Genomic DNA, 21,893 nt, shown 5'->3' on the forward strand with positions numbered 1-21,893 from the left:
TGGGAGCATTTACACCATGGAAATGAGCAAACAATCAGGAGCCGCCCTCCACTCTTCCCCTGGCAAAGAGCTAGCCATCCATTGCGTGGGGGTGTCTATGTTGTCTGAGCTGAGCTCTCTCCCCAGGAGACTAGACACAGCCTCAAGAAGAATGGGAGCATCCTAATTGTCTCTTGTCATTCTGGTAGTGGTGGGGTTCTGGAATGGGAAGGGGAGAGAGGAAAGGATGAGGTAGTCAGGAAATACAGGGGTTGAAGGGAAGTTGCCAGGTCTGTCTCCTACCCCAACTTATTGTAATTTCCCTTAATAATATTCTGATAACAAAAGTCACACATTGTCATTGTGGAAAGTTTATGGAATGCAGAAAAGCATGTAACAGAAAAAAGTAAAAAATACCTATTGTTAACAACTTAGTCTGAAAGCACATTCTTTTATTTTCTAAGCGTATTTGTACAATAACATAAACACAAATACACTTGGGATAAGTAATGTTATAATAGTTTTCTTAGATCATTAATTATGTTACTAAATCAAGGGTACCTGTGTGTGTGAGCATGCCATGGATATCTGGCACCCAGGTGAAACCTATGGACTGCTTCTCAGGAATGATGTTTTAAATAATAGATACAAAGATAGGATGAACAAATAATGAAAATACAGCTACAAATAATAAAAGTGAGATAGCAACGAATTGTGCTTCTTTATACCTTAAATAGCAAGAGCCAGCTGCGAGTCTGATAACCATCATAATTTTGAAGTACTGAGGAGTGCAAATGGTATTTTGAAATACCTGGTACAACTGTAATTTGGTATGAAAATAGCTGTGATTTCTTGGGGTGACAGAGTCACAGATTATGCTACTGTCATTTACTACTACTGTCATTTATTGCCGATATTCGTCATTGAGGAAAATGCTAAATTTTAATTAGAAGTTACCAAAAATAAAAATGTAATTTTCTTTTCCCACCCAAGTCCTTGGATCTGTGAATGCTATCCATAGATTCTTCAGCAGAACAGACTCCAAATTAAGAACCCCTGAGCTAAATGGGTTTTAATTATTATTATTATTTTTTTTGCTAACATTCAAGATAGATAACTCTGCTATTTTCTTTAGGATCCCTTGAAATGTAGCTTCCCTAGGTTTAACCCCATGACTCGATGACTCTGATGGCCTTCCTATCTGGAAGTCCTCTTTATTATCTGACTGTAATTCTCTTAATCTCCATCCTCACTGGAGAGGAGTGTTGAGGTTTAACAGCTCTGATAATTATCATGATCATCCCCTTCACATTCATACTATTTTAGCTATGCAACTGACAATGATATGCAAAAGCACAGTATTTAAAATGCAAATAAGACACAAGTCTTTGGAGAAGATGATAGGATTTCAGTGCTTTAGATAAACTACAAATAAGCCAAGTAGCTACTGTAGGTGGGACAAGGTGCATGGTGGTGCACAGGTAAGTGGGTAACTATTTGCAAAGTGTACGCAGAATCATATGCAAATACAATACATTTTATTTGTTAATGGCTCTGATTTGTAGGTTTGTGACCCGCTTCATTGAGCTGGAGGGCTTGACCTGTCTGCTAAATTTTCTCCGGAGCATGGACCATGCCACCTGTGAGAGCCGCATCCACACCTCGCTCATCGGCTGCATCAAAGCATTGATGAACAACTCCCAGGGGCGGGCACATGTGCTGGCACAGCCTGAGGCCATTAGTACCATAGCCCAGAGCCTGCGCACAGAGAACAGCAAGACCAAGGTGGCTGTGCTGGAGATCCTGGGTGCTGTGTGCCTCGTGCCTGGTGGCCACAAGAAGGTGCTGCAGGCCATGCTGCACTATCAGGTGTACGCAGCGGAGCGAACCCGCTTCCAGGTGAGGGGCCTGGCTGGAGGCGGGATGCCAGCTGGGTGGGACGGAGGATGTCACACGTGAGTGAGAGCCTGAAGATTCTTTGCAGCAGAAACTGGGGGAAAAGGAAGGTAATGTGGTCTGCATGCCTGCTCCTGGAAGGTAACAGGCGAAGAGTACTGGGACCTCGAAGGCTTGTATAAAAACACATGCAGGGCCTTAAGAGTTATGAGTTTGGGTGGGAAATGGACTTGTCCTCCTTACTAGTCAGTGGGTTCCTGGAAGCTGGGATATTGGCCTGCATTATTTTTGGGGCTCTACATCTCCAACCTCAACACCTGGCTCATGATAGGGGCTCAGTCAAGAATTGTTGAATTGAGTGCAATTGCTGAGATCGAGATTTTAGGTGCTATGCTTGAGCCAATGCCTAATGTGGAACACTGGGATCATCCTTGGGGGCTTCAGCCATGCTATTCTCTTTTCTTTCCCTGACCTGCCCAGAAAAGTGTCAATGAGATGAATAGTAAATACGAAGTATCTTAGCACAGTGCCTGGCACAGAGTAAGTCCATAGAGATGGGAACTGATGTTACAAACCCTATAGTTTATTGCCCAAAACTGGGTCCTGACTCTTTGCAGAAGATGGAAAAGGGATAAAAGCAGCGTCCATACCATAAAGGAGCTAGGCAGGGAATACATATGGAGCTGTAAACAGCTGGAGCACGATGATAAAGCGGCACTGAAGCACTGCTCAACCATGTAGACCAAGCCCCAAAGGTTGACTGGAGAGGAAGTGAGGCAGCACTGCCACTGAGGTGAGGAGAGGCAAAGGAATTTTCTAGGCAGAGGTGAGGTTTGGGGCAGCCCAGAGTAAATTGGACAGACCTGATTAGGTGGAGAGAGCAGATGGGGTATTCTAGGTAGTGAAGGCGACAGGAGTAAAGGTGCAAAAAGGCCACACTTGGGGGGGACTCAACCCTCTCCTGCTGTGTCCTGCGTTTCCACCTAGACCCTGCTGAACGAGTTAGACCGAAGTCTGGGCCGGTACCGGGATGAAGTGAATCTGAAAACAGCCATCATGTCCTTCATCAATGCTGTCCTCAATGCTGGAGCTGGAGAGGTGGGGTGCCTTCTCCTTGCCCTTGCTGTTCCCTGACTTTCTGGACCTGGGGTAGAGTGTGTGAGTGTGTTGCTTCCCCAATAATTGCTTTTGATATTAAACCCGGGAGGGCTCCTGGGGAGTTGCCTGCATAGGTAGCATCATGCATTGTGAACAGACCCAGAGCTGAGCTGGCTGATGCTGGCTCAGGGCGGTGGGGAATCATTGGTGGGAGGAGGGCGAGTTTGGGACCTTGTTTGTAGGGAGCTGTTTCTGGACTGTTTTCTGGTTGGCTGGTCATGTTCTTCTAGTGCCTTCTGTTAGGTATGCCTTCTGGTCTCCCTTACTTTTGGGGTCAGAATGGGATTCTTGAAGTATAAAAATAGCAACAGGCCGGGCGTGGTGGCTCATGCCTGTAATCCCAGCACTTTGAGAGGCCCAGGCAGGTGGATCACCTGAGGTCAGGAGTTCGAGTCCAGTCTGGTCAACAGGGTGAAACTCCATCTCCACTAAAAAAATATAAAAATTAGGTGAGTGTGGTGGTGGTCACCTGTAATCCCAGCTACTTGGGAGGCTGAGGCAGGAGAATCATCACTTGAACCTGGGAGGCGGAGGTTGCAGTGAGCCGAGATTGCATGATTGCACTCTAGCCTAGAGGACAAGGGCAAAACTCTGTCTCAAAGGAAAAAAAAAAAAGCAACAGTAGAAGAACTTGAAAAGCAGGTGAACATTCCAAATTCTAAGGCAATCAGATGCCCTGGTCAAGGTTAACTTGAAGGACAAAAGGGGCAAAGGGAGCAATTTAATGATCTTTACTTTCCCTTTTTTTCTGCTAGGAAAACTTTTTTTTTTTTTTTTTAAACAATTTGTCTTTATGCCCTGGGTTAGGGAAGGCCGGTTGGGGGAATAATCTTCCCCTCAGGTGCTAACATCACCTTTGTTGGTACCAGCTTTTCATGGCTGTCATGTGCTCTGATTAGCTGGTAACCACACCTCATCAGGGAATTGTAACAAGTGTCATCCCTGTAGATTAGTCATGTTATGACCATTTCACAAATGGGGAAACTAAAAGCTTTCCCAAGGTCACAAGACCAGATCCAAGATCTATCTGATTCCAAAGCTTGTGCTCCATGTCACTGTACAACACTGCTCTTTGATGCTGAAGGCAAAAACTGGCAAGGGGCTTGAAGGAAGTGGGGCAGGAGACCTAAAAGAAGCTGGGCTTGCTTTAGACTAAGAAATAAGGTCTCTGTTCTTTCTTGGAGCTCTGGGACTTGAAGCAGCTCCAGGTGAGTTAGCTGTGGGAGGTGTGTTGGGTCTGTGGCTAGGGTGGTGATGAGGGCTCCACTGGGGATGTTGTGGAAATTGAGATCTGCCAATGAGTCTGGCCCTCCCTTCGTGACCCCCAGGATAATCTGGAGTTCCGCCTACATCTACGGTATGAATTCCTGATGCTGGGGATACAGCCTGTGATTGACAAGCTCCGGCAACATGAAAATGCCATCCTGGACAAGTAAGGTCCAAGCAACCGTCTCCATTGCAAACCTGCGGGGACAGTGCCTCAGATGGGGATGGTTGGGACCTTTGTGAAGGCTGCCCTTTCCTCTGGAGGCCAGCTGCCATACCCAGCATAGATTCAGAATCAGTTCTGTGGGGGGCAGGGGTGCCCTTGCCTGTCCTCTTTGCTGACCGGCTTGTCTCATCTCCGATGTTATAGACAGGTGAACCCAGTAGCCCTCAACCATTGCAGTACTGCCCCCTGGGGGGCATGTGGAAATATGTGAGGGTGTTCTTTGGTTTTCAAACTGGTTGGTGGTGGGCAGTACTGGTATTGGTTGTTGGGGGCCAGGAATGCTAAATGTCCCATAGAACCTTTCTGCTCAACAAAGAAATGTCCCACCCAAAATGCTTGCTATAAAGCCCTTGTTGATCCAAGGGCACAATTATGTTCCCATGTGGTACCAGTGAGGCCGCACTGGTTCTGTTCCATTCATTTAGGCTATTTTATTACACTAGGTTTTAAGAGACAGAGGATGGATCCTTTTGAGGTGGAATGAGTGGATGTGTGCAAGAGGATAGAAAATGAGGGAGAGATCAGTTTTGAGGGCTGACTTGGAGACCCTATGAAAGTACTGGGGAAAACAGACATAGGGCTGATGTCCTCAACTGAGAGACACTGGGCAATGCCTGCAGACATTACATTCTTGGTTGTCACACTGGGGGGTCCTGCTGGCATCTAGGAGGTAGAGGTTGGGGATGCTGCTAAACATCCTCACAGATCAGCCTCCCACAACCAAGGCTAAGCAAGCCCAAAATGTCAGTAGTGCCGAAGTATAGAAGCCCATTCTAAGGTGAAGGGACCCTAGATTGGCCTCCCCGAAGGAAGGTCATGGGATCTTATAAAGGTCAGACAATGGGTGTCCTACAAACAGCAGCTTCTTTCCCATTTTGCCTTCACTTTGCTTGAATGAAGCTTTCAGATTTAGCCAGTGGGGGGCTCAAAGGGGCTGTAACCCTCAACCAAGGGTGTGTCCTGGCTGTAACGTCTATCTCTCTGCCTCCCCATTCTGTCTAGACATTTAGACTTCTTCGAGATGGTGCGGAATGAGGATGACCTGGAGCTAGCCAGGAGGTTTGACATGGTGAGGAGCCGGCAGGGTGGAGCGATTGCAATAGGGCAGTAGGGTTCCTGGTGGCCCCAGAGCCACTTTTCTAGACCCTGTGCTGTGGCAGGGCTGGTGTGGGCTGGTTCCCTGGTGGGCACCCCCATGACCAGGTCCTGTGATCAGAGTTCTCCATAGAAACACAACCAATAGGATACATATAGAGATGGATAGATGAGAGAGCATTTATTAGGGGAATTGGCTCACACAACTATGAAGGCTGAGAAATCCCATGACAGGCCGGAGTTATTGCATGGAGAAACAGGGAAGCCAGTAGCATGGCTCAGTCTAAGGCCAGGGGCCTCAGAACCTAAGGGGCCACTGGAGCAAGTTCTGGAGTCCAAAAGCTGGAGAGCCTACTGTTCTGATGTCCAAGGGCAGGAAAAGAAGGGTGTCCTGGCTCCAGAAGAGGGAGACAGAAAATTCACCTTTCATTGGCCTTTTTGTTCCTCCAGACCCTAAGCTAATTGGATGATGAGCAGCCCACAGGATGGAGCGATGGCAGGATGGTAGTAGGGCTCTAGGTGGCCCCACAGCCATTTCTCCAGGCCCTGTGCTGTGGTGGAGCTGGTGTGGGATGTTCCTTACTCAGTCCTCTGACTCAAATGCCAGTCTCTTTGAGAAACACCCTCACAGACACACTCAGAAAGAATGCTTTCTGAGCATACCAGCTATCTGGGTATCCCTTGATCCAATCAGGTTGACACCTAAAATGAACCATCACATCCCATTTCCAGAGCCTTGGCAGTATGCTGGCTGTGGAAGCCTCCCCTGGGAAGGCATCAGCCTAGGAGGAGACTGAAACCCCCAAAGGAAAGGGAGCAAGTTATTACATGTGATTAGTCTCAAATACCTTTCCTGGGCTGACTCCCCTGCCTTCCAGCAACTTCCTGAGTCCCCTCTCCCCATCCCTAACCAGATCATGCTTAGTAAACTAAATTGTATTTTCATTTTAGCCTCAGCAACCCTGAAAGCACACAACTCTGCTTTATTGTATTATAAAATCCCTATCCAAATAGAAAGCTACTTTTGGGTGGTGCTTTACAGTCACTGAGTGCATCCCATTATATTTTCACAAAAGCCCTGGATTTATAGATACAGAAACAGAGGTTAGAGGGGATAAGCAGCTTGCCTGTCATCGCACAACTAAAGCGTAGATCTGGGGTTTGAACCCAGGTGGTGGACCTGCGCCACATGCCACCTGCTACTTTGAAACTTCTATGCCCCTGCTCCCTTCCCTGAGTTTGGATCAGTAGTTCTCAAGCAGGGGCGAGTTTGCTCTCATCTCCCCCAGGGACATTTGCAACATCTGGAGATATTTTGACTTGTGTGAGGGGGTGCCACTGGCATCTGCTAAGGAGAGGCTGGGGTGCTGACACACAACCTACAATGCACAGGGCAGCCCCAAGGCCCCACAACAAGGAATTATCTGACCCAAGATGCCAATAGTGCTGAGACAGAGAAACTCTAGTTTACATAATTGACTGTCTCCCTCTTCCTTTTGTCTCTCTCTTTTTAAGCCTGGGCCAGAGGCAGGGGAAGAAAACCTCTCCTAGGAGACAGGGCGTAGTGGAGGGAAGCAGGGTCTTCTCTCTCCTGCTGATTTCCTCTGCTGCCTACCCCCCGATCACTGTGCCCTCTTCTCTCCCAGGTCCACATCGACACCAAGAGTGCTTCCCAGATGTTCGAGCTGATCCACAGGAAGCTGAAGTACACAGAGGCCTACCCCTGCCTGCTCTCTGTGCTGCACCACTGCCTGCAGATGCCTTGTGAGTACCCTGTACTCGCTGCTTCCCTCGACTGGCCTGAGCCTTGACTTGGGGCAGGTTGAGACAAGACTTTAGGACCTCCCTGGATTGGGGAGTGTGACCATGTCTCCCTGTGCACTTGCTCTTGGGAGGCCAGGCCCCATGACGGAGGCCCCTGCTTTTCCTTCCCTCCTGGGGGCCAGGTCCTCCACTGTCATCTGGGGAAGGAGCTGGGGACTTGGCCCTGAGAAACTCCAACATCCTAGTCCAGAAACAGTAGCTTGATCATTGCAAAATTAAATAGCTCAGCGTTCAGCTCATGATGGGGGAGAGATCAGTCATGTTGGGGAGTTCCAAAAAGTTTTGTGCTTGGGGGAGTAGCACAGATGTGGAATGAACATGGTTGTTTTTTTCTTAAGGTTTTATCAACTCCTTTATCTCGTCCTTGTTGGCTTCCCCTCTTACACTCTTGCCCCTGCTTCTGCCTACAAATACCAAATGTCAGCATCTACGGGAGCAGATGGCTAAGTTCTTAAGATCCAGGTGTGCACAGTGATTGAATAAATTGTACATAATTGCTAATAGCCACTCCAGAATGCAATTTGAAATGAGCTTTAACGGTACCCCTTGGTACTTAAGCTCTTCACAAAGAAAATATTTTGAAAACACGTGTGGCCCACCATAATGGTTGATGTTGGTGGTGTCAGCAATCATAGTGACAGTGATGGCAACTGTGACTTATTGTGTGCCAACTCTGGGCCAGGCATGATGTGAGGTCCTTTAGCACATCATCTCTGAACCTTAGAAAGACCTAAGGAATACACATTATGTCCATTTGAATAGTGAATGAACCTGAGGCTCAGCGAGATATTTACATAGAGAAAGAATTTTGGTTTCTGTGGGGTCAAGGGTTGAGATAAAACATGTTCTGCCTCTGTGAGCTAGTGACCTGGCTTTACACGATTTTGCTGGGTGAAAGGTAGACGGTAAATGATACCACTTTGCGACGCATGTGTCAGTAGACTGGTGGACAGGATAGACGCAGTGACCTGAATTAAGAAGCTATCAGTTCTCCAAAGCTCATTGCAGAAGGTCTTCATGGAGGATATATACATCTCTGGGAAACCTGACTTCTTGTGCTCCCAGGGATTCCTCTGTTTCCTGTTCCATGGGCAATGTGAATGGGTTCTTCTACTCTGCCCCAAAATGGGACTTTGCAGACTCAGTATTCTACCTTGTAGGCATTGTGGTTTGCTTTGATGTCAGGATTGAACTTGTTGGATTTTTATGATGGTCAATAGAGATAAAATGCTAGGGATTAAGGACCAAGGAAAGAGAGTTTTTGGTTATTACATAAAAAGGAAGTCCATGTCCAGCCAGATGACTATCATTAGAGGGGATGAGAGTGAGAGTCTGTGAGATCACACACAACACACTCTGCCTTTACCTTCATAGTTCAAGGTCACTTCCACAAGAAATCTTCTTGAATTCCATTAAGCACTTCTCTAACTCATTTTGACTCTCAGTGCACACCTGTAATCAGTTTCCCTTCATCTTTCTCTGTAGAGTAATAGTGTAGATAATACTAAAATCTTTTTTTTAAAAAACTTCCCTGGAGACTTCATTATTCAGCATGTAATATTTTGGAGCAGGTGGTTTTTATAGATAATGTAAAAAGCAATCTGCATTTCCTGGGCATAGTATGCTTAGGGTCCAAACAAGGAAGAAAGGCAGCCAGAAAGTATTTCAGCGAGTAGAGAAGTATATTGGGGAGGTGGCTGACACATCCGTAGAAGTCTAGTTGCTGATAATCAAGAGATGACTGAATCAGTGAGTTGCCATTACCAGCAATGGCATTGCCTCTTCCTCTAGACTGGGAGCTTACCATGGGTGGAGAAGGGCATGCCTCACCAGCCAGAGCCCAGGCAGTGACTCTAGGATGGGCCCTAGGGGACTCCAGGGCTCAGGAAAGATATGATACCTGTCATCCCTCAGACAAACGGAACGGTGGCTACTTCCAGCAGTGGCAGCTCCTGGACCGCATCCTCCAGCAGATTGTCCTCCAGGATGAGCGGGGTGTGGACCCTGACCTGGCTCCCTTGGAGAACTTCAATGTCAAGAACATCGTCAACATGTGAGCAGTGGCCAGCCTTTGCCCTGTCTTCCTCCACCTTCCTCATCTCTCTCTGGTCTCACCAGCGAAACCTCAGCTCCCTTTCACAACCTAGTCATCCCCAAATGAGTCTGGGGCAGCACTGTCCAACAGAACTCTCTAAGCTAATGAAAAAAGTGCCATTTTGTTACTGTTCAATGTGGCTATGGAGTACTTGACACATGGCTAGTATGACCAAGGAACTGACTTTAAAGGTTGTTTCATTTAAATTTAAATAGCCACATGACACGTGGCTAGTGATTATTCTCTTGGACAGCCAGCACAGGTGTATTGGGCATGTTCTCGACTCTCGACGATCCACTGCATGGGTTGGATAGATGGGGAATTTAAACACATTAACATAGAAGGAGGGTCAGCAAACTGTTGTGCATGGGCTGACTCCAGTCCTCCAGCTTATTTGTGTATGGCCCGTGAACTAATAATAATTTTTACATTTTAAACATTAAACACAAGTATAAGTGACAGAGACTGTGCATGGTGTGTAAAACCTAAAATATTTACTCTGGCCCTTTGTAGAAAGTTTGCTGACCACTGATGTGTAGAACCTGACCATTCAATCATGAGGTTGCTGGATAAGGTTGTCAGAGCCTAAGGCCTTCTGGTTTACCATAGTTTATTGACCTTGGATAGAGAAACACAGAGAAACAAATTTAAATTTACATCAGTTAATAAGAAGGCCTTACATTAACATACTAATTTTTAATTTTAAGCTTTTACTTAACTTGCAGTATGAGTTTGAGCCACTTGCCCTTAAAGGAGATAAATTGGCTCTCGATTCATTATGTTGCATTCCAAAGCCAAGTAGACAATTATTTTCCAGCTATTCTTGCTACTGTTTTCATTTGCATAGTCAGATGTTGATGTAGTTAAAATCCTAATTGGTATGTTGGACAAGTGCAACTGGGAAAGTGATCAAAAGGTAACTTTAGTTTTATTTCCTACTAATTCATTACGCTATTTAGTAGGCAATCTTTTCCACTGCTAGAGGATTAAAAACTCCTCAGGTCCAATGAAGTTTTTACCCCTTCTTGGGTAACAGAAGTCCTAAGATCACTTTCAAGTGCAACACAGTCTGAAATCTACAACTAGGACGACAAAAATCATGACATTCTAGATATGATTTAGCCTTAAATCTTTCTCCTCCACCAGCTAGGGCCAGGAAACTGGAATGGGTGTGTATGTATGCATGTGTATGTGCATATGTGTACACATATGTCTGTGTGTGATATTTGCCTTTTCTGTTTACCCTGTAACCCCTTCTATCTCCCACTCCTCCTTTCTATTAACCCGTCTGGCCCTCTGAAGAGGCAGCCTGGGGAACAGGAAGGAAAAAGGGAAAAGGTCTTACTTGATAAGGTAATTTAGTAAACAGGCTCCCTGCTCTCTCACCTTGGCATATGGTTAAAGACATCAGTGTGTTCCTGGAATCTTTAGGAGTTCCTTGCTGGGTGCCTCTCACTACAAAACCTAGCTCGCTGGCCATGCCGGATTTTTGTTCCAGCTGGCTGGCTGCTTCCAGCCCTTCCGTCAGCCCCTGGTTCCCTGGCAGTCCAGTGCCTGTAGACTTATGGTGTAGATGTTCCCACTTTTCGCTCAGGTGGAAACAGCTCCCCTTGCACGGGACTGTAATAACTACACCCCAGTTCCTCCACGAGGCTTACATCTGACCCATGGGCAACCCTCATGCAATCTCTTGTGCCAACAAACTCTAGGAGTGCTGGCAGGGCTCCGCACAGCAATGTTCTCTTTCTTTTGCTCCCAGGGCTTTGCTTGGCTCCAAGTAGGGCCCCAGTCTACCCTGCTTCCCTCCCAACTTCAGGGAACATGAATCAGAACTCTAGGAGAGAGCCCAAAGAAACCCCTTCCCTGGATGGTGATGAAGGAGGTAGCATCTTGGGGATAATAGCAGCGGCCCTCTTCAAAGAAATATCTTCACCAAATATCTCCCTCTCCATACTCTGTTCTCTGTGTCCTGGGTCTAAACGTCATGGGTCTAACTCTTCCACATTCTCAGATTTGTAAAGGAAATGATTCTTGGGCTCTCGCTTTGGGATTTCACCTCTGTTAGGCCTTGGTGTCAAGGTAAAAGCTAAATTTGAACAGTTTCAAGAGCTTGGCATGAACAAGGCTGTCATCTGTGTCACCCTGAACACACTCAGTCTGTATTGCTGGTGTGGGTGATGTCTCTTGCTCTTACACATTGGTCTTTGGAAACCTGGACCGTGGTAGGGCCAATATTTTGATCTCTTTTAAAGGTAAACCTATTTTTACAAGGAGGTGCAAGTCATGATACAACTCTTGGGAGCCTGAGGTTCAGTCCTAGTTCTACCATTAATCAATCTACCCCTGTTCTCTGAGCCTCAGTAGCTCCAGCTGTATCACAAAGGGGCCAGGTTATAAGGTATCTAAAGGTCTTTTCTCTCACGGTCTCCACAGACACATAATGTGAACGGGGCAGGGGACCTGGAGAGACACCCGGGAAGTCTAAATCCTAGCCCCCTTGATGTGGCTGGACAGATTGGAGACCAGGGTCCCCACCTGGAGGGTAGAGAGATGGTGTCTCCTGGGAAGCTGTGAGTCAATGGTCAACAATCACATTGCCCCTTCCCTCTATGCCCTGCCAGGCTCATCAACGAGAACGAAGTGAAACAGTGGCGAGACCAGGCAGAGAAGTTCCGGAAAGGTGAGGGGTTCTGCCTAAGCCTGCTGTCCACTCCACATGCCCTTCCCCTGCCCAGCCCATAACTCCATGTCCTTCCAGGGAAGGGGCCACATTACTCACATTCTCTCCTGTTTCCTCTCCTGTCCCACCCCCATTCCAGAACATATGGAGCTCATGAGCCGTCTGGAGAGGAAGGAGCGGGAATGCGAGACAAAGACGTTGGAGAAGGAAGAGATGATGCGGACGCTGAACAAAATGAAGGACAAGCTGGCCCGGGAGTCCCAGGAGCTGCGCCAGGCTCGGGGACAAGTGGCAGAGCTGGTAGCCCAGCTCAGCGAACTCTCAGTACGCAAACATCTCCCCCTTTACATAGTTGAGCCAAGACCCTGGGCTTCAGGACAGGGTGGCCAGAGCAGGTGTGGGAAAGGCCCAACATGAGGGAGAAGAGAGATGGAGACCTTGGGCCAGGATAGAAGAGACCCTCGAGGCTGTACAGGTGGCACCTTTGTGTTAGTTAGAAAAATAATGTCCCTTCCTCGGGTGACACTGTCCCAGGAAGCACACGTTGGACAGCAGAGTGCAGCTGGAATTGGATCCACTTCCGTCTCTCAGTTGGAGACCTTGTACAGTCAGTAACCTACACAACTGCAAAAATCAATCCTGCAATTGCATTGTGATGGCTATGACTCTGATTGTCCACTGCCTGTGTGTGTGACTTGTGTGTCTGTCTGTGGGGATGGTGTTGTGTGTGTGTTTGTGTGTGTTAGATGTTTGGATGCAGAGAGAGAAAATGGGGCCAAATGCGTGTAGAAGGTAAGGGTAGGATTTGGGGTCTAGTATAGCAGGCGACTAGGAGTAAGGAGAGGAATCAAGGTGGGAGACCCGAATGGCATTGGTGCTAATGGCTTTGTCCTTGCAATTTTTCTGTTTCCTCACAGACAGGCCCTGTATCTTCCCCACCACCCCCTGGGGGCCCACTCACCTTGTCTTCCTCAATGACAACCAATGACCTGCCTCCACCCCCTCCTCCTCTGCCCTTCGCCTGTTGTCCCCCTCCGCCACCACCACCCCTTCCTCCCGGGGGACCCCCGACTCCCCCAGGTGCCCCACCTTGCCTCGGCATGGGCCTGCCCCTCCCTCAGGACCCCTACCCCAGCAGTGACGTCCCACTCAGGAAAAAGCGTGTTCCCCAGCCTTCCCACCCGCTGAAGTCCTTCAACTGGGTGAAGCTGAATGAGGTGAGCATCTGGGAAGGGGCTGGCGGGCCCATTCTTCTACAGTAGGGCAGTCAGCCTCAGGGACCGCCTGCCGCTTGTTTGCAGATCTCCACTCCAGGTCTTTTCTTTGGTGGTGGGTAAGGGCAGTCATGTGGATGTAAAAAGTGGGTTTGCTGTGCCAGGCAGCTCATGGTCCATGGGGAGAATACCTACCCTGGGAGAGACGCTTGGCATGGGGCAATGCTTACGTTGACAAAGTCGTCTACAAATGGAATTTGTGTTTGCCCAGGGTTAATGGAGTCACAGGCAAGACAAACACTGAGTAGAATTCAAGGACAGGGTCCATTTGAAGGAAAGAATGGAAAAATAAGCAAAGAGCTTGGGCCAGCATCTAGGTTTTGAGAAAGATCAGGGCAATGTATACAAAGGACTAAAGAGTTTGATGGCAAGACATATCCATTTTGACATCTTCCTGGGGGAAGCTGTACACACTAGCCTCATGTCTGGACCAGCAGTGAGAGACCCTAATGAGTATTATCCACTAATAAGCACCAATCCCAGAACCACAGGTGGGGGTCAATTCCTCTGTGGGACTCTCATGAGCATAGAGTAGAGATGCCCTTGGTTGCATTAGACCTCTAGCAATCGAAGGCCAGTTCCAGCCTGGACCAAGCCCTGCCTCTGGTTCTGCACAATGGCAGTCCTATTAGGAGGACTAGGAGCTTTGTCCTTGAGGTAAACACCTGCATGGTAACTGGTTTCAGTTAGGCTGGCTCACTGGGATTTGAAGCTGGGATGAATGGATTCCACACTGACTTTATCCTATGGGCCTGTTGGACTAGCTCTTGGTGAACTCATAACTGTACCATTGTGTCTGAGCTTCAGTGAGCTCAAATGCAGAGTCAAGAGATGCAAGATTGCTAAGTAGGTGGTCAGCTATCTATTAGGGCTCTTCTCCTAATGGCAGACCAGGTAGATGAATAGTAAGAAAATGCCATTGTCCTCTCAGAGCTTAGGATCTGCCAAATTAGGAAGCGTGTTCAAAGAAACACCTAGAGAGCCTGGGATGAGTTAAGGGTGAGGCTCTAACCAAACCAGGTGTGGCTTTAGCCGTACAACCTCTGTAAATCACTCAACTTGTATCTCAGTTTGCTCATGTGTGAGATGATCTCGAAAATTCCCTCTGCCTCTGGCTTTATAATCTAGGTGGAAAGATGAAGTGTGAACACAGCCCATTTGTAGTTTCCTAGGCCTCTGATAACATCTCCAATCTGAGTTACTTAAGCTTTAGAGCCACCTGTTAGCAGCATTCAAAGCAAGATTGTTGAGGTTGGTGACAGGTGCACTGCACAGTTGTACCCTGTGGGTGCTCTGTGGCCATGAGGTGAGCCAGAAAGACAAACTGCACATGAGTAGGCCAACTGCTCTGCAGAACCAAAGGCTGCAGGCTGTGCAGAAAGGTTCATTGTTCACCATCAGAAAATAACATTTTGTATTGTGGTAAAAAGAGAAATAACGTTTTGTCTCCTATTGTCACAATTTATAATGTAAGATTTTAAAGATGTAATAAAAAGTTATCATGCACATCAATGATGAAGGAAGGACAGCCAAAGCAAGTAATATTTTTGCAACATTTTCATCATATGAAGCTGTGTGCTCAGGAGTTTCTCTGGGTCCAGTAACAGTGAAGTCTGCACAGATTCCCCAGGGGCCCAGAGCAGGCCAGAGTTTCATTTCTATACTGGAGAGTGTGGGTTTGTTGGAATAGACAGTGGGGGACATTTGGAGAAGTAGGGAAAGGTGAAAGGCTTCTAAATAACATTTTGAGAACTTATCACCCCAATCCCAAGCTTTTAATTGTGTGACAGGGGCAGGTTATGGAATCATTTGAGCTTCAGGTTCCTGATCTGTAAATGGGGCAATAATAATGTCCATCTCAAGAGATTGCAGCCATGCAGTGGCTCACACCTGTAATCCCAGCATTTGGGGAGGCCAAGGCGGGCAGATCACAAGGTCAGGAGTTTGAAACCAGCCTGGCCAACATGGTGAAACCCCGTCTCTACTAAAAATACAAAAATTAGCCAGGTGTGGTGGCGCATGCCTGTAATCCCAGCTCCTCTGGAGGCTGAGGCAGGATAATTAAACCTGGGGGGCGGAGGTTGTAGTGAGCCAAGATTGCGCTGCTACATGCTGCACTCCAGCCTGGGCAACAGAGCAACACTCCGGCTTGAAAAAAAAAAGAGATTGCTGTGAGGATTAATTGACTTCCTACATACAAAGTACTTGGAACAGTGACTGGCATATAGAAAGTCTTCATAAAATAGGTTACTATTAGTAGCCCTACCAGGTATGTTGGAAGTATGTTATCTCACTTAATTCTCACATCAACTTGGTGAGGTAAAAAAACATGATGGAGACTCAGTTTCCTTTTATGTGACATGGGAGAAAAATCTCATCCCTCCATCTTCCCACAGTCCCACAAAATGGCAGGGCCGGGAGTGTCAGCAGGCTAGGCCTGCCTGACCCCAAAGGCAGTGCACCACGGGGGAAACATAACGAAACATACTTTTGAGAAAGCTTTCCCTGGCATGTGAAGGATATCTCCAGCGGGCAGAAATCCCAGGAGTCTAGACTAGAGATGATGGGCTCTTGGCCAGAGTGGTGAGAAAATTAAATTCGAGAATTATGCAAGGTGGGCATATCAGGGCAACGTGGTGAGTGTCAACATGTAGGGAATGTTAGGAACAGACTTACCGCTTTCTGGTTCCGGACCTCAGTTATACCTCCTCGAAGAGCCTCAAGTCCTTCTGGCAGATGCTAGAAGCTGGGGGTGGGCTGGGCAGTGTTTGGGAAGAAGTGAGAGAGAGAGAGAGAGAGAGAGAGAGCGCGCCTGAGCTTAGTCGGCTGTCTCACGGGAAATTCTTCCCAGTGTGGAACAGCCAGCTTTCTCTCTCCAGCCCGTTTCTTCTTACCCCAGCCTCACCAAGAATAGAGAAGGATAGGAAGCTTTACTCTTGCAGGCTTCTCTCTCCCTACCTCCACCCTGGTCCTAGCTGCAGAGGGAGGCCTCCCTGCAGATTAGACTCCGGCTGCACGCTGCTTCAGCCGGCTCTGTCTCTGCCTTCCCTGATTCCATTCCCTTCTCATCTTCTCTTTGCCTCCCACACACCCCTTTCCAGAAGCCCGACTCCTCTCGTAGTCCCTTCCCCTACCCCACGCGTGCTTCTGTGAGCACACACACGCTCACACACATACACACTCATACACAGCGGTTGTTTCTGCCATGAAAAGAATGCATCTGTGTTGGGGTTGGCCAGCTGCCTGTATCCCTTGCTGCTCCAAGCTTCCCAGCCGCATTCCACGAGAGGGTCCCTGGCCTTCAGAAGGCCACAGGAATGCCCCCACCCCCTGACTCTGGCCTAGCCTCCCCTTTCCAGAGTTTAAGAAAATAACAGTGAGTGAAAGGTATGTTTCTCTCTCCAAGTCTTTCTGAGGGGGAGTTGTAGGGAGAAAGAGGAAGAGGAGGCATTAAACGAGGTTCCCCGCTGTGCTCTAGGTAGAGGAAGGCAGGGAGATTCTGTGCTGAAGGACAGCAAAGCTCTAGATGAGGTGGGGATTCCTGGGAGGGGAGGGTTGGAACGCCCTGTCAGGAGCTTGGCTCGCTGTGCTCTGGGCCATCAGCAGGGTGCTACGAGACTTCCAGGGTTTTTTTTTTTTCTTTTTTCTTTTGGCTTGGCTAACAGCTCCTTTCCAGACCCTAGTGCAAAGGTCCTACACAGAGATGGGGTAAGGCCTAAATGGAGACATCTTGGAATGTAAAACCCTGTTGTAAAGGATAGTAACACCCTCCCTGGGTCTGCCCAAAGGGAAATTGTAGCAGAGTCTTGCTGGTCTCAGCAGTGTCACTACAGGTGCCAGGTCCCAAACTTTGGTATTTGTCCACTTTGAGAATCTGGGAAAGTGGGAAGAAGACCCTTGGGAAAGAAAACAACCATCGGAGATACATAAATACAGTCAGTGCTGCAGCTTTGAGGATCACAAATACGTATGGCTTTAATCTTCCAATGATGGCAGCCAAGGACAGGAGTGACTCCCAGGCACCCTGCCCTTTAGGGGGAGTGGGCCTGTGTGAAGTACCCTGAGAGCGCAGCTTCTGACTTTGCTTTTGGAAAAAGTGAAGTGCACCCCCTTTCCTACTGCCTACCCATCCCCCCAGCACCCCCAGTGATTTCTAGAACATGCTTACATGTGGCTCCATGCACAAGGGAGGAGAAGGGGGTTGTCTCTGGCCTCTACCCTGGAGCAGAGTATTCAAGAAAGTTGGAAGTTGAGGGGAGCAACCGACTCCCTTCTGAAGGTCTGAAATCCTGGTCGTTGTAGTATGTGCAGTTGGGAGATAAGTGCGGTTAGGGAGGCATGGGGCATCTCCATGACAGAGTTGGGCCAACCGTGGGGTCTTCTCCCTACCCTGAATCTTAGGAGCGTGTCCCTGGCACCGTATGGAATGAGATTGATGACATGCAGGTATTTCGGATTCTGGACCTAGAGGATTTTGAAAAGATGTTTTCAGCCTATCAAAGGCACCAGGTAAGAGCCTACACCCTCTGGCCTCTTGGGTTTTAACTTCCATATACCATACCCTTGAAGCCAAACCTCAGCTTGTTTTCTTTCTGCCTGCCTTGCCTTGCCTTGCCTTCCTTCCCTTCCTCCTCCCCTTCCTTCCTCTCATGTATACTGAATGATTTTATTCTTTATGAGGTGATGATTTTATTCTTGCCGAGGATGTAGGTATGAAGTAGAGGTGCACAGGCTATAGGGGGAAACATCCTTGTATTATGGTTCATATTTATACACCAAGTATTGACACGGTGTTTTGTCCATTTCTCTCTTCCATCCTGGAGCATCGGAGGTAGAGTCACAAGGCCTGACCACTGTGAACCCTTGCTCTTTCTGGCCCAGGATTCAGGGACTAGGCTTAGAAGGCATAATCACTTCTCAAACCACTTTTCCACCACATTCTGTCTGTTAACACCTCTATGAGACCGAGCAGGGGATGTTGCCTTGCAAGGAAGGCAGAAGGTGCTGCTCCACGTCACTCAGGGGTCTGGGGCTGGGCTTGGGGAGGCCTTGGATATTGCTCTCAAGGCTCTCTGTACAGGTGGCTGCCAGCAAGTCTGGTCCTCCACTCACAGAGAAAGTATGGGGTGAGTTGCTGCCAGAACGCAGGGCGTTCCTGAGGTGGGAATCTCAAACTGTGCCGAGTACCTGTGGGGACTGCCAAAAGGGTTGCTTCTCAGACCTCACCCTCAAATGAATGTGATTCAGGAGATGAGCTGGGGCCCAGGAATCCGCATGGTAACTAGGCACAGCGGGGGGCCTTCCCTCTAAGTCAATTTAGAGAGTGACCAGCTTAGAAGCCTCAGGGAATTGCTTTCTCTCTGGCCCCGCCCCAGAGGGACTGATCCCTCTTGGGGCTGGGCTACTATCTTCCTTGTTTTCTCTACTTAGCCTAGGACCTCAGTCTCGAGGGTTTCCCCGGTGCCAATGAGTGGGTCCTGGCAATGGCTGGCTGTTGTGGCCTGGCTCCCCACTGAGCTGGAGAGGGTGCCCTAGCTCACTTTCTGCCCAGCCCCGATCTGTGGATGACCGAGGACACATGCAGCCGCTCCTAGGGCTCTGGCCAGATGATTGTTTGTTTAAATGTGGGTGCCCACAGCATCAGATTCTCTACTCCTAATTCCAGGAGACATTTTTAACCCCATGCCCATGTCGGGCTGGCAGCTAAGGCTGCTGGAGCTGAAAGGAACTCTTATGAGCACTGGCTCCTGGGAGCCAATTCTCCACAAGTGGGGCTGAGGACAGAGGAGTGTGTGGCAAGCGTACCAGGCTTGGTGATCGCAGGCCACCTCCTCGTTTGAGAGTCTTTCTGCAGGACAGGGCTCTGGCCCAGCCTACCCATGCTCCAGGGCCCTGAAGTGAGGCTGGGATGGGGCCAGTCAGGAAAGGTTATGGGTTTTGGACAAACTGGGTCTGGGGCATCCCAGCTTGGTGAGTTGAGAAGATTTAAGACTGAAAGGCCTCCTGTCCTGTCCCTCTCACCTCGCTGAGCCCACACAGTGCAATCACCTGCCTCCCCTCACTCAGTGGGCCATCCAGTCTCTGGGACTGAAATCCCAGCAGCAGGACTGGAGAGATCCCGGAGGCCGTATGAACCTTGTTTCCTCCTCTCACAGCTGGTTGTGGGGCGGGGGAGGTCCTGGGAGTCATGGTCTTCTCTATGCCCCATGCGGGTTTTGAGTTGGTAGCTTCCACTCCATCGGTGTCAGGGAGAACAGAGGTGTGGGCTGTGCCTCTTCAGTTCCCATTGTACATCAAAGGACAGATGAGGGACAATGAGCAAATTCAAGGACACTTGCTTTCCTCTGCCTCAATAAACACAACTTTCTGGAGCTTCCAGATAGAGTTCATTTGTGACTCCTCCCCTGTTTAGAAAGGTGAACTCATCCCAGGATGGAGGAATGTCCTCTACCCTCTCTGCACATTTTCAGCAGAGGAAAAGGAAGAACAGGCAGCAAAGCCTGGGGTGGGAGAACTCAGGGCTTTGGTCTGCCCTGACTGGGGAGTGGTGGTCCCACCGGGCAGATGCGAGGAGCTGCCTGATCTCCGCTTCGTTTGGCTTCTCCGTGAGTGCATGTCTGCTAGAAGCAGCTCCTGTCTAGTGCCGCTTACGGGTGCCTGTCTCCAACCATGGGTCTCACTGGGACAAAGTGGACAGTGTAGATGCTGAGGGATCCCCCTGTCTGTCATGCTATTTCTGGGTCCCCAAATGTCTTGGCTAATGTTGTGCATGTTTAATTCTGTTGGCTGTGGCTGCCGCCTAGGAGCTGATAACTAATCCTTCTCAGCAGGTGAGTTACTCTCGGGGCTCTGACCACTCCAACTTTTAACTGCTGTCCTGGGCTGCTGCTCTGTACTGGGCCAGACAGAGAGGACTTGTCCATTCCACCTTCTACCTTATCCCCCATTCATACAGGGTGGTATGGGAGAGGGCCCCCAAAGAGAAAGAGGAAATGCAGCAGAGGGAGGTAATCAAATAGACCCCTGGCAGCAGTGGAGGTCAATGTCTCCTGGAATGAGGAGAAGGCTTCTAGGTCTACTGTCTTACCCACCAGGCCAAAGGAGAGCCTTTCCTGTAAGGACACACAGGGTAGGCACTACACAGTTCACACAGATAACCATGCAAGGTGGCCCCTGAAGCTCCCGGAGGAAGCACAGCACACTAGACAGCCTCCTGTCTACCTCACCAGGGGCCCAAGAGAAGGAGTGGGGCGGGATCAATGATTTCTCTGGAACCTGCCTGCTGAGACTCAGAGGAGAGAGTTCTGCCTCAGTTTCCATACCTCTGAACTTGTGGATGCTCTCCACCTGGGCACCTTGGGCTGTGCCTAAAGTCCCTAGGAGTCAGTAACTGTTCCCTCTGGGGGTTTGCAACCAGCTTCTCAGCATAAGCCTGAGGAAGGCCTCTGGGTTGGGCAGTGGGAGTGGGAGTTGATTCTGTGGGAGACACGGTAGGTTACGTCACATTGCCCAAAGCCACAGGGATCAGTCATGCCCTGACCCGCTGGCACAGCCCCTTCCCTCGTTGTCCAGAATGGATAATTTCTTAAAGAAAGGTTGGGGGACTCCTCAGTGTCCTTCCCCAACCCATTGGAGCCTATGGAAAAGTCCCAGATACCTTCTCTTAAAGCTAGCCATTAGCCCCCCTCCTCTCTCTCCTGTCTTTTTCTTCCCCCTTCCCCTCACGCCAGGAGCATTCCTGGATTGGTAGGAGGTGGCTGTTGCGGGGTGGGTAAGAGGAGGATTAGGGAACACACACCTCAACCGTCCACTTGACTTGTTGGTTGCAGAAAGAGCTGGGCTCCACCGAGGACATCTACCTGGCTTCCCGCAAGGTCAAAGAGCTGTCGGTCATTGACGGCCGGAGGGCCCAAAACTGCATCATCCTTCTCTCCAAGTATGTGCACAAGAAGGTGGTTGGGTTGAATGCCTGGGGCACAAAGGGGGTGGAGGAATGGAGTGATGGCAGTCTTGGGCCTCTCCCTCTCTGCTGTCCCCCGGGAGGGGAGGGCATTGATCTAGAACTGTCTCCTGGGAACCTGCCTTGAGCAGCAGTTCGGGGCTCTGCAGGCAGGAAACTGCCCAGTCACGAGGCCCTTGCCCAGCCTGGTCAGCATCTGGCGGCTGAGTTGCTCTAAGCCCACGGAGGGCCTCGCTTGGCTCAGGCCATTGAGCAGCATGATCTCAGCCCCTAAGCATTTCCCGCGGCTGCAGAACAAACAGGGCAGTATCTGCGCTAACAGCACAGCTTCTGTACCGGGGCCTCCTGCCTGAGCCAGGGTCAGAGGGCACCACCTCCCATACTATTCTTAGTGCTGCCCCAGCTGCCTCTGAGACATCCTCCCCCCTTTCCTCTCACAA

The 21,893-nt window shown here is 49.1% G+C and overlaps 1 protein-coding gene and 1 long non-coding RNA gene across 10 annotated transcripts in view; one reads left to right on the plus strand and one right to left on the minus strand.

Annotated features, from left to right (window-relative positions):
- DAAM2 (dishevelled associated activator of morphogenesis 2) overlaps positions 1–21,893 on the plus strand; it is a 979,794-nt gene that overhangs the window by 940,942 nt on the left and 16,959 nt on the right. For 6 of the 7 annotated variants that reach the window (XM_050787574.1, XM_050787571.1, XM_050787570.1 and 3 more), the window contains 12 exons: positions 1,545–1,878; positions 2,863–2,973; positions 4,362–4,465; positions 5,528–5,594; positions 7,267–7,384; positions 9,359–9,497; positions 12,161–12,219; positions 12,359–12,543; positions 13,137–13,436; positions 17,895–18,002; positions 20,297–20,323; positions 21,323–21,429. In XM_050787574.1, coding sequence (XP_050643531.1) covers positions 1,545–1,878; positions 2,863–2,973; positions 4,362–4,465; positions 5,528–5,594; positions 7,267–7,384; positions 9,359–9,497; positions 12,161–12,219; positions 12,359–12,543; positions 13,137–13,436; positions 17,895–18,002; positions 20,297–20,323; positions 21,323–21,429 — 1,659 coding nt within the window. The remainder of the gene's footprint in view (positions 1–1,544; positions 1,879–2,862; positions 2,974–4,361; positions 4,466–5,527; positions 5,595–7,266; positions 7,385–9,358; positions 9,498–12,160; positions 12,220–12,358; positions 12,544–13,136; positions 13,437–17,894; positions 18,003–20,296; positions 20,324–21,322; positions 21,430–21,893) is intronic. The other variant, XM_050787573.1, reaches the window with a different exon arrangement.
- Positions 1,872–21,368, minus strand: LOC126952840 (uncharacterized). Of its 3 annotated transcripts, none has more exons than XR_007725037.1 (4): positions 21,292–21,368; positions 20,816–20,969; positions 16,170–16,250; positions 1,872–1,969 (listed from the first exon to the last, which is right to left on the minus strand). It is a non-coding gene; the product is annotated as an uncharacterized LOC126952840 (long non-coding RNA). The 3 variants fall into 3 exon arrangements; XR_007725036.1 differs by lacking the exon at positions 1,872–1,969 and adding an exon at positions 13,431–15,641; XR_007725038.1 differs by lacking the exons at positions 1,872–1,969; positions 16,170–16,250 and adding an exon at positions 16,823–17,957.

This window comes from Macaca thibetana, chromosome 4, assembly GCF_024542745.1.
Source record: "Macaca thibetana thibetana isolate TM-01 chromosome 4, ASM2454274v1, whole genome shotgun sequence".
NCBI lineage: Eukaryota > Metazoa > Chordata > Mammalia > Primates > Cercopithecidae > Macaca > Macaca thibetana.